This window comes from Herpailurus yagouaroundi, unplaced genomic scaffold (genome assembly GCF_014898765.1).
Source record: "Herpailurus yagouaroundi ecotype Mexico unplaced genomic scaffold, PumYag 160, whole genome shotgun sequence".
Taxonomy (NCBI): domain Eukaryota; kingdom Metazoa; phylum Chordata; class Mammalia; order Carnivora; family Felidae; genus Herpailurus; species Herpailurus yagouaroundi.
Genome location: NW_024412401.1, coordinates 47,471,148 through 47,483,789, shown reverse-complemented (window position 1 = coordinate 47,483,789; position 12,642 = coordinate 47,471,148). Strand labels below are relative to the sequence as shown.

At 52.4% G+C, this 12,642-nt stretch overlaps 1 protein-coding gene across 3 annotated transcripts in view; it reads left to right on the top strand.

Moving 5' to 3' along the window:
* The window catches only part of GOLGA1 (golgin A1), a 56,836-nt gene that overhangs the window by 36,301 nt on the left and 7,893 nt on the right, over window positions 1-12,642 (top strand). For 2 of the 3 annotated variants that reach the window (XM_040482301.1, XM_040482300.1), the window contains 8 exons: window positions 2,110-2,199; window positions 3,044-3,146; window positions 3,251-3,408; window positions 3,846-3,989; window positions 7,545-7,604; window positions 8,201-8,371; window positions 8,905-8,991; window positions 10,015-12,264. In XM_040482301.1, coding sequence (XP_040338235.1) covers window positions 2,110-2,199; window positions 3,044-3,146; window positions 3,251-3,408; window positions 3,846-3,989; window positions 7,545-7,604; window positions 8,201-8,371; window positions 8,905-8,991; window positions 10,015-10,095 — 894 coding nt within the window. In that variant the 3' untranslated portion in view covers window positions 10,096-12,264. Of the gene's footprint in view, window positions 1-2,109; window positions 2,200-3,043; window positions 3,147-3,250; window positions 3,409-3,845; window positions 3,990-7,544; window positions 7,605-8,200; window positions 8,467-8,904; window positions 8,992-10,014; window positions 12,265-12,642 lie in introns of those variants that run through there. The other variant, XR_005792708.1, reaches the window with a different exon arrangement.

The window sequence follows — 12,642 nt, the reverse complement described above, 5'->3', positions numbered from 1 at the left end:
CCTGCGGCCAACCCGGACTGTGCCGGGCAACCTCGAATCCCACAGTCCTGGGTTGCATGCGGCTCTGGCGGTAGCAGACTTCAGAGCCACATAGACCCCGTCCTGTGTGCCAGCCTAGCCCCTCACCGGCTGACTCTTGAGGGAGTCTAGTTTCCCTTTTTTCAAAACTGAAGATAATAACCCTTGACCTCGAGAGGATTGCCCCGAGGCTCGAGCGTGACCGTGGATAAAAAGTATCCCATGCAGTTCCTGGCATGGAGGTGCTTTGAGTCTCTGGTTCCTGCCCTGACCTGCCTTCCTGCCTCGCGCTCTGTCTGCTGGCCGTCCTCTTAGACACCAGCAGTCCGAGCTCTTCTAAACCTCCCCAGAAAAGCCTTCTGCCACCTGCCGCTTGGACTCACAGGGCCACGTTTCCGTAGCTGCTTCTCCTGTATCAACACTGCCTCCCCCGATGAGGGGTATTGTCTGGCGCAGCGCGGGCTCCTGCCTTTTGAATTCAGACGCTAGGTTTCCTCATCTCTACTAGAGCTGGGCTCAAAGAAAGGTCAATTCTGACAACTCCACAGTAGGAGCCAGAACTCCCCTGGTCGGGGGGCTGGCGTCTCCTTCCATCAACTCACTTGTACCGACACAAATTGAAAGGTGTCATAGGGGAGTTGAGTAGCTCCCACAACCAGAAAGACTTGTCCGACTGGAACTTGGGGGTGGGGGGCGCCTCAGGTCTCTTTCCTTCCTGCATCATGCTGTTTCTTGCCCTGTCAGTTACCCAGACGCTTGGCCTTGCTTTTCCCCACGATACAGGTGGCGGCCTTCAAATCGGGTGGTCATCACAGCAGCAGCTCCAAGCTGGTGACATGCCAGCTTAGGAAAGAGGGCTTCTCCTTGGCTTATCAAAAAGGCTTCTGATGTAAAAAGGGATTCTGATTGGTCCATCTTAGGTGACAGAGCCACCCCTTGAACAAATCAGTTTGGCCAGGGGGCTGCAGTACTTCAGTTGGCCAGGCCTGAGTCCCATGCTTCTCCTTGTAGCCGCAACATGGGCAGCCCTCCAGAACTGCAGGGTGGAAGTGGGGAATAGCAGTGATGAGGCTCTTATCCCCCAAAACGGTGTGATCTGGGGTAGACACAAACCACAGATGTCCCTGACCAGAATGTAGGCACCTGAGAAGTCTAGGGGTTGATCTGTGAGCACGGCATTCGTCTCCGGGAAGAGGAGCGATGTGTCTGTCTGTCGGGAGGTGGTTCCTGTGCTGTGGGGCAGGCCAGGGAGGCAGCCCCGCTCCATGTAGAAAATTTTCTGGGTGGGGCGCCTGGGTGGCGCAGTCGGTTGAGCATCCGACTTCGGCCAGGTCACGATCTCGCACTCCGTGAGTTCGAGCCCCGCGTCGGGCTCTGGGCTGATGGCTCAGAGCCTGGAGCCTGTTTCGGATTCTGTGTCTCCCTCTCTCTCTGCCCCTCCCCCGTTCATGCTCTGTCTCTCTCTGTCCCAAAAATAAATAAACGTTGAAAAAAAAATTTTTTTTTAAAAGAAAATTTTCTGGGTGGTACAGTCTAACATCCAGAGGCTTGGCTCTAAGCTCAGATGCTGGCTTCAGACCTGGCAATGCCACTTACTAGCTGTGGGACCAGAGCATTTTTCTCTTATAAAATGGATAATTTTGATGAGTCTGTGGCATTTTGCCCTGCCCTATTTAATTCAGTAATTGCTGATTATTTTTCCCATAATTGGGTTGTTCCGGTCCACTAGTCCATTCACATGGCCTGAGAACCTTCCTTCCTATTCTGTGTTGATTTCATCAGACCAGCTCTTCTCTTGGAGTTCTGGGTCCCCTAACCATGGGCCGAGGACTGGCTAGTGTGCCCATGGGATCCCCGAGCCTCGGCGGTTTGCCCTTGTGCGGAGAGGTCGGTGGGTTGTACACCAGGACAGCTCTCAGAGGCATACAGACGGCACCGCAGCGAGAGGGCAGTCCAGGGCCCTCGGGCAGCAGGAAGAAAATCTGTAGGATGGAGGATGGCATTCCCCCAGTGGGTGGCACATAACGTGCAGTGAAACACCCGTGAGAGGCGTTTGGGGGCTCAGTGTCCCACCCATTTTCTGGATTGTAGGAAGAGTGGAGCCAAAGAGAAATTGTGAGTGTCGCAATGGCTCAAGCCCTGGAGGAGGTGCGGAAGCAGAGGGAAGAGTTCCAGCAACAGGTAGGCCCCATTTGACCCTGAGGCACGGGCCAAAGGGTGGTGTGTTCCAGCCTCGGGCAGGACCAGCCTGCCTCCCCGTGTGTCCCCCTCCAGGGGCTGGACACAGGTGTCAGGAATGCCAGGAACTGTGTGATTGATGACCCTGAGGTCTCTAGGAAGGTGGGAGAAAAACGTCATAAAGAAATCCTCACCCCACGGGATGGCCTTTTTGGATGTTTGATGGCCGGTTACTGTTGTAAACCTTACCTGGGGAAAAGCCCGCATCCAGGTGCCTCCTGGGCTCTGACTCTGTGAGGGGCATCGCTGCCCACAGGCCCCGGAGAACGCAGTACAGCTGAGCCGTCAGCGAGAAGGGTGGGCAAAGCTTCCTTTCAAGACAGACTCAGCATCGGGCCCCAGACCTTGTAGGGAATGGACTCTAGGCCTTCGGTGAGTCCTTAACATAAATTCCAGTCTCAGTTGCATCTGCAAAGACTTTAGGATAATTACACCTTTCAGATCATAATGAGGTCATGTGTATCAAATGCTAGGCATGTCACAGGTACTCGGGACGCGGAAGTCATGGTTATGACAGCTTGGGGAAGGCTGGGCAGAACAACCACATCTATGGTAGGCCCGCTAGTGGTAGGCTGGGGGGGTGGGGGGCGGGCGGCCTGTGCAGGGCCCTGGCCCCAGAATTGTGCTTTGTCCATAGGAGTAGAGGGTAGCCTAGGGTATGTTCAAGGCTATAGACTTCAGGGAGGGATTCCTGGGGGACCCTGCGTAGCGGAAAAGTGGAGACTTCTTTTGGGGGAGATTCGGTTACTGCTGCCGGCCTTCTCTTATGTTGGCTTTTTCTGTCCAGGCTGCTAACCTCACAGCTGTAGTAGATGAGAAGGAACAGAGTCTGCAGGAAAAAGCTGAAGTGATTCTCCAGAAAGAGCAGGAAATTTTCCAACTGAAGAAAGGTGAGGAGTCCACCCCTGCCGAGCCCTCTCACCTGCTCCCACCCAGTACCCCTGCCCTGAAGTGGCCAGCAGGAGTCACTGGTGCTCCCCTCTGCCCGGCCTAGGTCACGACTCTGCCCTGTTGCAAATGCACCAGCTTCAGAGCGAGCTGGAAGCCCTGCAGAGCCTTAGGGTGGAGGAGTCCGAGGCTGCCGCGGGGTTCGACGTGCTGAGACTGGCCGTCCCGGAGCAGGGGTTGACACGCTCAGTTCCCCAGCCTCACGTAAGTCCCCATCTGAGCCGCGGGCCAGTGTGACGGCAGCAGGACGGGGCTGCCTGCCGTAGTTTGCCAGTAGGAGGCGGTGAGAAGAGGGGAGGAGAGCTGGCGCTCACTAGCTGCGGGATGTTGGGCAGGTCACCTCCCTTTCTTTAAAGTAGGGGTGCCTACCTGACTAGGAGCTCGTGGGTATTGAGGAGCCCGTCGGATGTGGCGCCACGTGTCCGTGTTCAGTAGAGCCCTTTCCTTCCAAGCACGCTCGCTGCACGGAAAGCTGCCTGTCCCCCTGGAAGGCGCTGGACAGGATCTCTACAGCCCAGGTTTGGTTCCTGGCCAGCTAGCTGCCTGTTCCGGCACATCAGCCCGCACCTTTGGAACCAGTCTGGGCGCCTTTCCCCACGGACCTGTGGCTTAGCTTGACCATTGCCTTGTCCATCCTGTAGGCGGCCTCGAGGGCCACGCAGGACCCCGCGTACCAGCTTCCGGCTGCAGAGGGAATCCCAAATGGTGAGGTGGGGGCTGTGGACCTAGGGCAGCTGCAGAAGGAAAAACAGGACTTGGAGCAGCAACTCGTGGAGAAAAACAAGGTGAGAGTGCGCTTTACCTCAGCTGTTGATCTCCCTGCCCTCTCCCTGTTCTGGGCCTAAAACCGTTCAGTCCCTTGTCCGAGAGTTTGGCTGATGCCCCCGGGCCCCTCTTGGGAGAGATCTTACCTCTTCACCAGAAGGGCTTCTTCCTGGACTTCCACCTGGGCAGTCTTCCTTTCACACCTCCCCCACGCTTGAGATAATGTCCAGAGTATTTGTGCTCAGGCAGTAGTGAGGCCAGATGTCACAGGTGCTGCTGTCACCAGCTGGGTCATATTGGACCCATCACCTTACCTCTCACTTCCTTTCTATGGCTGTGAAATGACCCAGTGATGCCTGTCTTCTAGCGGTTTTACTGGCAGGGGAGGGCATTGGGGTATGAAATGAACGTTTGTTAGCTGTCCTGTGAAATCTCGCGGATCTGGTAGAGGCTTAATAAATGTCCCGATTCCACCCACTCCTCAGGCCCCTGCACCTGCAAGTGCAGGGTCTCCTTTGATCCTGGTTTCCAAGTGCGCTGGGAAGTTAAGGGTGCTGGCTGGTCACTGCTCTGGCCTCCAAAGTGTGATTGTGGGTGTGTATTTTTTTAGATCTATAACAAAAGGAAAAAATGCTCATTCTCGCTTACACATGAGCATTTAATCTTACTGTGAAATGTAAACTACAGAAAAGCGCACAAACTCCCTGTGCCCAGGACCCAGCCCTCAGACCTCCTCTCTAAGTGGCATTCACTCCCTCAGAGTCCTGCCTCTACTGCCCACTTTGGGCGCCCACATCCTTATCTCAAGGCCAGACGGCTCCCTGGAGCTTTAGATTGTGTCTGTCTCCGTGGCAGTGTCTACAAGGCATCTGCGTAAACTGCCCAAAACCCAACTTCACATTCACCATGCTGCCTAATGGGGGCTGCTCTTGTCTCAGTAAACGTAAAAAGTAAAAATCTTAGTATCATTCTCAACGCCCTGGTTTCTTACACAAGCAACATCCAAACCATTAACAAATCCTTCTGGCTCTCCCTTCAAACTATACCCCAAATGGGCTGCACCTCATCCCCACCACTGCTGCCACCATAGGTGGGGTTACCATTCTTCCCTGTAGGCTGGTGTTGGGCTTCTAATGGTTTCCCTGTCACCACCTCTGTACCAGCCCTCTGATGACTTCCCCTGTCTCTGTAAATATAAGCCACATCCTTGCAGTGGCCCACAAAGCCCTGTGTGGTTTGGCCCCTTAGTACCCTTTGTACTGCACCCCCTCGTAGCCACATTGGCCTTGCCTTTCTGTGACTGTCAAGCACCCTCCCGCCGCAGGACCTTTGTACTTGCTGAGCCTTCTGTCTGGAATATCCTTCCTATAATCCCCTCACTTCCTTTGTGATGTCATTTTGTTAAGGAGGGCCCCCCTCCACCTCCCCACCCCCCCTCCCCACTATGCTTGGCAGCCCTCACCATCACCACCAGAACGTCCTGTCCCCTTACCAGGCCTCTTAATACCTTCTTATGTAATGTACGGTCACTGACATTTTCTCCTCCTGAGAGCAGATATTTTTCATTTTTTTCTTTCTTTTTTTTTTTTTAAATGTTTATTTGTTGGGGTGCCTGGGTGGCTCAGTCGGTTGAGCATCCGACTTTGGCTCAGGTCACAATTTCACAACTCATGAGTTTGGGCCTCATGTCAGGCTCTGTGCTGACAGCTCAGAGCCTGGAGCCCCCTTGGATTCTGTTTCCACCTCTCTCTGCCCCTCCCCCGCTCATGCTCTGTCTCTCTCAAATAGAAGTAAACATTAAAAAAAATTAAACTTAATGTTTATTTATTTTGAGAGAAAGCAAGAGACAAAGAGAACAAGCACACGGGGGAGGGGGAGAGAGAGAGGGGGAGAGAGAATCCAAGCGGGCTCTGTGCTCATTGCGGAGTCTGACGTGGGACTCGATCTCACAACCGTGAGATCATGACCTGAGCAGAGATTAAGAGTTGGATGCTTGGGGCGCCTGGGTGGCGCAGTCGGTTAAGCGTCCGACTTCAGCCAGGTCACGATCTCGCGGTCCGGGAGTTCGAGCCCCGCGTCGGGCTCTGGGCTGATGGCTCAGAGCCTGGAGCCTGTTTCCGATTCTGTGTCTTCCTCTCTCTCTGCCCCTCCCCCGTTCATGCTCTGTCTCTCTCTGTCCCCAAAATAAATAAATGTTGAAAAAAAAAAAAAAAATTTAAAAAAAAAAAAAAAAAAAGAGTTGGATGCTTAACCAACTGAACCACCCACGTGCCCCTGAGCATTTTTCTTCTTTTGCTTCTTGCTTTTCCCCAGCCTCTAGGACAGCGTCTGCCTGTAGTAGGGATTTAATCAGTACTTGTTAGATGAGTTAATCAGTGAACCAAAATCCTAGAAAATCAGGTAAAATTTAAAATACATAAAATAGCAAATGTACTTTTGGGTGAATGCCAGCCTCGTGGTCAGTCAAGAGAATACAGATTGAAACAACACATTATCATTTATAAAATGGGATGTGTTGGAGGCCATTTAATGTGCTTGACGGGAGCTGGGTCTGTGGCAGAGCCATCTCAGTCCTGCGGAGAGACTGGACACACGTGGGAGAAAGGGAAGCTGCTATTACTGCCGTGTTCAAAAATGGAGGCTCAGCGCCGCTCTAAGGCATGGGCCATCCCCTCGAGTTACTGTCACATTAGAAGTTAAAATTAAGGGGGCACCTAGTTGGCTCAGTAGGTGGTGCACACGACTCTTGCTCTCGGGGTCATGAGTTCAAGCCCCACGTTGGGCATAGAGCCTACTTAAAAAAAAAAAGAAGTTAGGGAAACCGTGGAAAGCTATGAAAACTGTGATAAATGAAAAACACACACTATTCACAATTCCAGCTACTCGGTGCAAGATCAGTGACTCAGACCTGAAGGTCACGGGAAAGACTAAGTTTGTGAGACTTTGGAGAAATGTTTAATGTTTTTTCCTGTATTGCTCATTATACAGTAAATTTTTTCATTGGGAAAACAGAGGTTAGCCTTTTTAGTGATTAACGGAGTGTGTAATAAATTACACTTAAAGCTCAATACTAATTAAACTAAAAATAAAATAAAATAGAGAAGTACAGAAAAACCATGACCGTTTACACTGTTCCAAATAAGCATTGAAAATGGTATTTCCGGAGCGGTGGTGAGGGATCATAGCACGTAAATCTCATTCTGAAGGACAAGTCTACCGTACAGAGGTGTTTCCAGACGCAGGCACCTGAAGCGGTCCTGAGGGCTGAGCCCGTGGGGAGGCCGGGGCAGCCCTGGGGCACGAGCGCTCCACAGAGGGTATGTGACGGCTTCAGTGGCCCTTGTGGGGCCTGGAGAGCATGTGCGTGCAGAGCAGCGAGGAGGAGGGAAGAGGGCCCCGGGCGGGAGGCACACAGGTGTGACAACACGAGCCCCTCAGGAGACGGGACAGTGTCTTATAACAGGTGTATAGGGTCCCAAGGGGGTGGCTGGCTGTTCTGTTGTCCTTGGCACCTTAAAGATGGTGGAATGTGCATGTAACAGATGGCTTTTTGCGGGGGGCGGGGTTTGTCTCAGACCATAAAGCAGATGCAGCAGAGGATGCTGGAACTCAAAAAGACTCTCCAGAAGGAACTGGTAAGTTCCCCTCTTCTCCCCACTGCCTGTGCCCTTCCTGGCTCTCTGGCCCTCCCGGGTTCCCTCGCCGCTTGACAATGCTCTCCCCCCACCGGTTGATTGCGAGGTCTCTGGGAAGCCGGATGTTGGCTGGTGGGACGGTAGCCCTGCCAGCTCGAACCTGTCTCTGAAAAGTAACTATGTGACTCAGGGCACGTGCGGTTCTTCTCCAAGCCCTTCTGTGGGCTGAGAAGTCAGCGACCTGTGCGCCAGGTGAGCAGCAGAGCGCCAGGCCCAGACAGGAGAGCGGTACCTCTGCCCAGTTTGGGGTGCTCGCTGCCCCACAGACATCCTGACAGCGGGACAGGGATCGTCCAAACTTCCCTAGACAACCCCCTCCTTCCTCTCAGGCCGCCCCGTCTGCCGGGGGGGGGGGGGGGGGGGTGGCTGAGCCTTCTTCAGGCACTTCCTTCCCAGCGGGGGCCCTTTCACCCTACTGTGGTGCAGGTGAGGCCAAGGAATGGCGGGTGAGCGCAGCTCAAGCCGGGTGACTCTCCGGGTGATTTTCAGACCTGTCTTGAGGGGTTTGGCACAGCATCTTTCCATTGGGTTTTTAGAAAATCAGACCCGACAGTGAGCTCTTTGAGGTCCGAGAGAAGCCTGGCCCCGAGATGCCCAACATGGCTCCTTCCGTCACGAATAATGCTGACCTGACTGATGCCCGCGAGATCAACTTTGAGTACCTTAAACACGTGGTTTTAAAATTCATGTCCTGTCGAGAGTCTGAGGTAAAGGGTTTCTGAGTTGCCTTTTGGGTCCTGAGCGTCTGGTTCCTTTGCCCAAGCCTCGTGTGGCTTCCCACCAAGTACATTGCTTTCTTCCTGTCCCGCGTTCCCATTTGGCCACCAGTGTGGACACGTAACGGTTATTTCTCCAGCAGGCACTGACCTGCTGACGGTGCAGCCGGCAGGTGGGGGCCAAGAAGGGAGTCCGCTCCGGGGAGGCCGCGCGGGTTGGAGGCTGAGGCTGCAGTCTGGGAACGGTCTGCCCCGCGCTCCCGCATCCTGCTGAAGGGCAGGGTGGCTGCCGTGGATGTCCTGGGGATCTTGCCGGTTCCCAGAGGGAAAGATGGAGGGGAGAAAAGCCTGTCGTTGTCGTCAGACCCGAGGAAGCCCAACGTCCCCCTCCACGTGGTCCTTGCTAACCCGTGGGGAGCACACACCGGGAAGAGACCCAGGGAGTGCTCCAGTTAAGCCCCCTGATCCTCCCCCACCGTCCACCACCCCAGGGCCCATGGCAACGAAACTCAACTTTGTTTCAGGCTTTTCACCTTATAAAAGCTGTGTCAGTGTTGCTGAACTTCTCACAAGAGGAAGAGAACATGCTCAAAGAAACCCTGGAGTATAAGGTAGGGTTCCCTGGCCTGCTGTCTGGTTCTTAGGAACCAGCTAGTAATCCCAGCACTGGCGGGTGAGCCCGTCCACAGCTGCATCATCCGCCGAGAAAGTGCTACAGGATAGTGGACTCCTGTTGGGCCGTGTTTACTGAGGACGTGCTTTGTGCACACGTGTCTGCGCGGTACCCACCGACAGGCCTTATGTTTCCACCGCGCTTTCACTGATGCCATTAACGTCAACAGCCCCAGGTCTGGCCCAACGTCCAGATTTTTTTTTTTAAATAAAATATTCAGGGGCGCCTGGGTGGCACAGTCGGTTAAGTGTCCGACTCTTGATCTTGGCTCAGGTCATGACCTCACAGTTCGTGAGTTCGAGCCCCACATCAGGCTCTGCACTGACAGCGTGGAGCCTGCTTGGGATTCCGTCTCTCCTTCTCTCTGCCCCTCCTTCACTGTGCACACTCGCTCGCATGCTCGCTCGCTCTCTCTCAAATAGAGAAAGAGAAAGAAAGAAAGAAAAAAGAAAGGAAGGGAGGGAGGGAGGGAGGAAGAAAAAGAGAAGAAAGAAACCTGGGTGGCTCAGTCGGTTGAGTGTCCAACTTCAGCTCGGGTCATGGTCTCACGGTTTGTGGGTTTGAGCACCATGTCGGGCTCTGTGCTGACAGCTCAGAGCCTGGAGCCTGCTTCGGAGTCTGTGTCTCCCTCTCTCTGCCCCCCACCCCTGCTCTTACTCTGTCTCTCTCAAACAACAAATAATAAACACCAAAAAAGTTTAAAAACTAAAAAATAAAATATTCAGAATTGATAGAACAAAAAAATATTTTCTGGAAGAATTAGGTACAATTCCACTACCCTGTTCTTGTCAACTCTGTTTCCTCCTGCTTCCCTCCCATACTTAGAATGGGCTCGGGGCCCCGTAGACGGGTTGCCACGTCCAGCATCTTCGCTGGGTGCTTGCGGGACAGGGAGGGGGCGCTTTCAGCTTCCTCTGCACCTAGTCCCGATGCTCAGAAGCCCTCTCTGCTTCCAACGCAGATGTCGTGGTTTGGGTCCAAGCCAGCTCCCAAGGGCAGCATCCGGCCGTCCATCTCCAACCCTCGGATCCCGTGGTCCTAGGTGGAAATCCGGCAGATGGATCTCCATGCGATGACACTTTTTCTGTGAAAAGAACACTGACACACCAGTCTGGGTGGGTTTTTAATCACTGTAACCGCAGTATTTTGTACAAGCGTCAGAGCATTGTTTACAAGACTTAAGGCCCCCTTCCCGACAGACTGATCTGAAGCTCAGGAGGTGGCTGATCCTGTGTCATTGTGCTCACCAAACGGGAGGGTCCCGGCACTACCCGCGTTTCCACAGTGCTGCTAAACTCCCAGCTCTGGCCAGCACCCGTCTGCACCTGAACCCTCTAACTGTTCACATTAGCACTTGAAGCTGAAGCCGGCGGCGTCGGGCAGAGAGGAGGCACCCGGCCCACCACGTAGTGCTGACGCTGGACAGAAAGACAGCCCTTTGAAATGGTGCCCGGCAGGCCAGACCCACCTGCTTCTGCCACAGCCAGCCAGCTCGTTGGGGGTGGCTTTTAAAAATTCCCCTTCCCTGTCAGCACGTTTGGGTTCAGATGAGTTAGACGAGGCTTTTTAACCCTTCCTCTCAAGAAAACATGATCTCACCCTGTTTGTCAGACCACCCAGAACTTCAGATGTGTACATCTTTAAGGTACTCTGGGGCCAGTGTGGATTAATGAATATGCAACTTTCTGACAGTATCTCATTTTCCTGAAGAAAACTAGCGGATATATTAAAAAAAAAAAAAAAAAAAAAAAAAGATCCTTAGCACCAAATACACTCAATTGCCTTTTTAATGAATGTACTTGTCTTGGATAGGTTGCTGGTAAACCATTTTAAACTATTTTTTATAGCTAAGATTCTTCGCTATTATAAACATGTCTCTGTATTATAAAATCCATTTAACTGGTGTTCTTAAAGGCAAATCAGAGCATCAAGAGGAAATTATTTCTAAAATTGGGATTCCTTTCCCTTTTTTAATTTCACCGCAGCATTCTGTGGTCTCTGCTTCCCTCTGAAGCAGTGGTGGTATTTCATTTGCTTTGCTCTTAATTCTGTGTTGTAAGACGGAGCAAATGCTAATCACACGTTCGCTACGGTTAAGGACAGCCTGGACAGCCTGCTCCGTTCGGAGGAAGCAGCAGCTGCCCCCCGCCCCCCGCCCCCCTCCCGGTTCTTGACCAAAACATGGGAAGCGGTCTGCCTTGTACGTGGAGCTACCGTCTCTCTCCCTAATGCTGCCCCTGTATACTTACGATGACACTACACCCATATATGGCATCCAGACGGCCCCAGACGGCTACAGTACTTGATGGCGTGCAGATGGCTCGGGTAGGGACCTTTAAAAACTCTACGGAATCTAAAGAGAAACTGTTGATTTCGTTTGACAAAAGTTTTACCGGCTAAATAAAATAAGTTAATAACTGGAGCTCCTAAAATGTATTGTCAGTTATTCAGTGTTTCTCAAAAATGCTTAGGGTTATAATCTATAATACCTGTCTCACGGCGAAACACGGATTTGCAGAGTTAACCTAGTACATTTCCACAGACCTGGAAGTACCAAGCAAGGGCAGCGTCACCCTCATCCCAGCCAGGCTGTCTGCCACCCAGTGGCCCATTCTCCAGTTACCTACCTCCTCCCGTGGCTCCTCCCTGCAGATGGCTTTCCCTCGTGGAGAATATATTTTCCACTTACCTGGTGGGGACACACAATAGGAATGCCTTCCGTTCTGTAATTTGGAGAACAGGTACCTTTTCTTAGCTTTTCCAGGAGACTCCCCAAGATTGGGTGGTCCAGGGCTCACCAGACGGCTACCACATGGCGGCGGGAGCCCCGTCCCACTCTGCCGTGGCCTCTCCAGCCCTTGAGCTGGTCTCACCCTGCCCCAGCCACGTCCCCGGCAGCTTTAGGTGTAGTTGTGGGACCCATCACTCGGCCTGTACTTGCCTCGGGAGGATTCATTCTGATTAGGCTTTCCTCCTGCATGTTGAATTTCCTTCAGCTTTAAGAGGAAGAGTGGAGTAAATATTCTAAGTGATTTAATGCACTTTTACTTGTATAAAAAGTTCTGTGATAGACAGTATGTATAGCCCTTTATATGAGCATTGGATTTGGATTTCTCAACGGTTGTAAATAGGAACTGTATTATCTAAGACTGCTGTAGAAAATTCATTTGTGGTGTCACTTTTTGATTAAAGCTCTTTAATCCAGATGCAACTACAGTGGGTTTTACTTGACAGTCTAATGAAATTTAGTACATTGTGTCTCATGTAATACTTCAAGGCGAACTTCAAAGACTACAGTACAGAGCTTCCTCCAGGTGGGAGCACAGAGATGTGGGGAGAGTGGCTTCCGTGTTGGTGAGCACAGAGATGTGGGGAGAATGGCACGCTCAGAGAGCATGGAAGCTCCATGCCCTTTCCCGAGTTGCCTATGCATCTCTTCCATCTGGCTGTTTCTGAGTATATCCTTTTATGCTAAACCAGTAACCTAGTAAGTAAAAAAGGGAAGGGGACTGCGGGGGCGGGGGGATGGCTATAGAGCCTTTCTTTCAGAATCTCCCCAGATTAGGTTTAAGTATATGTAATGAAACCT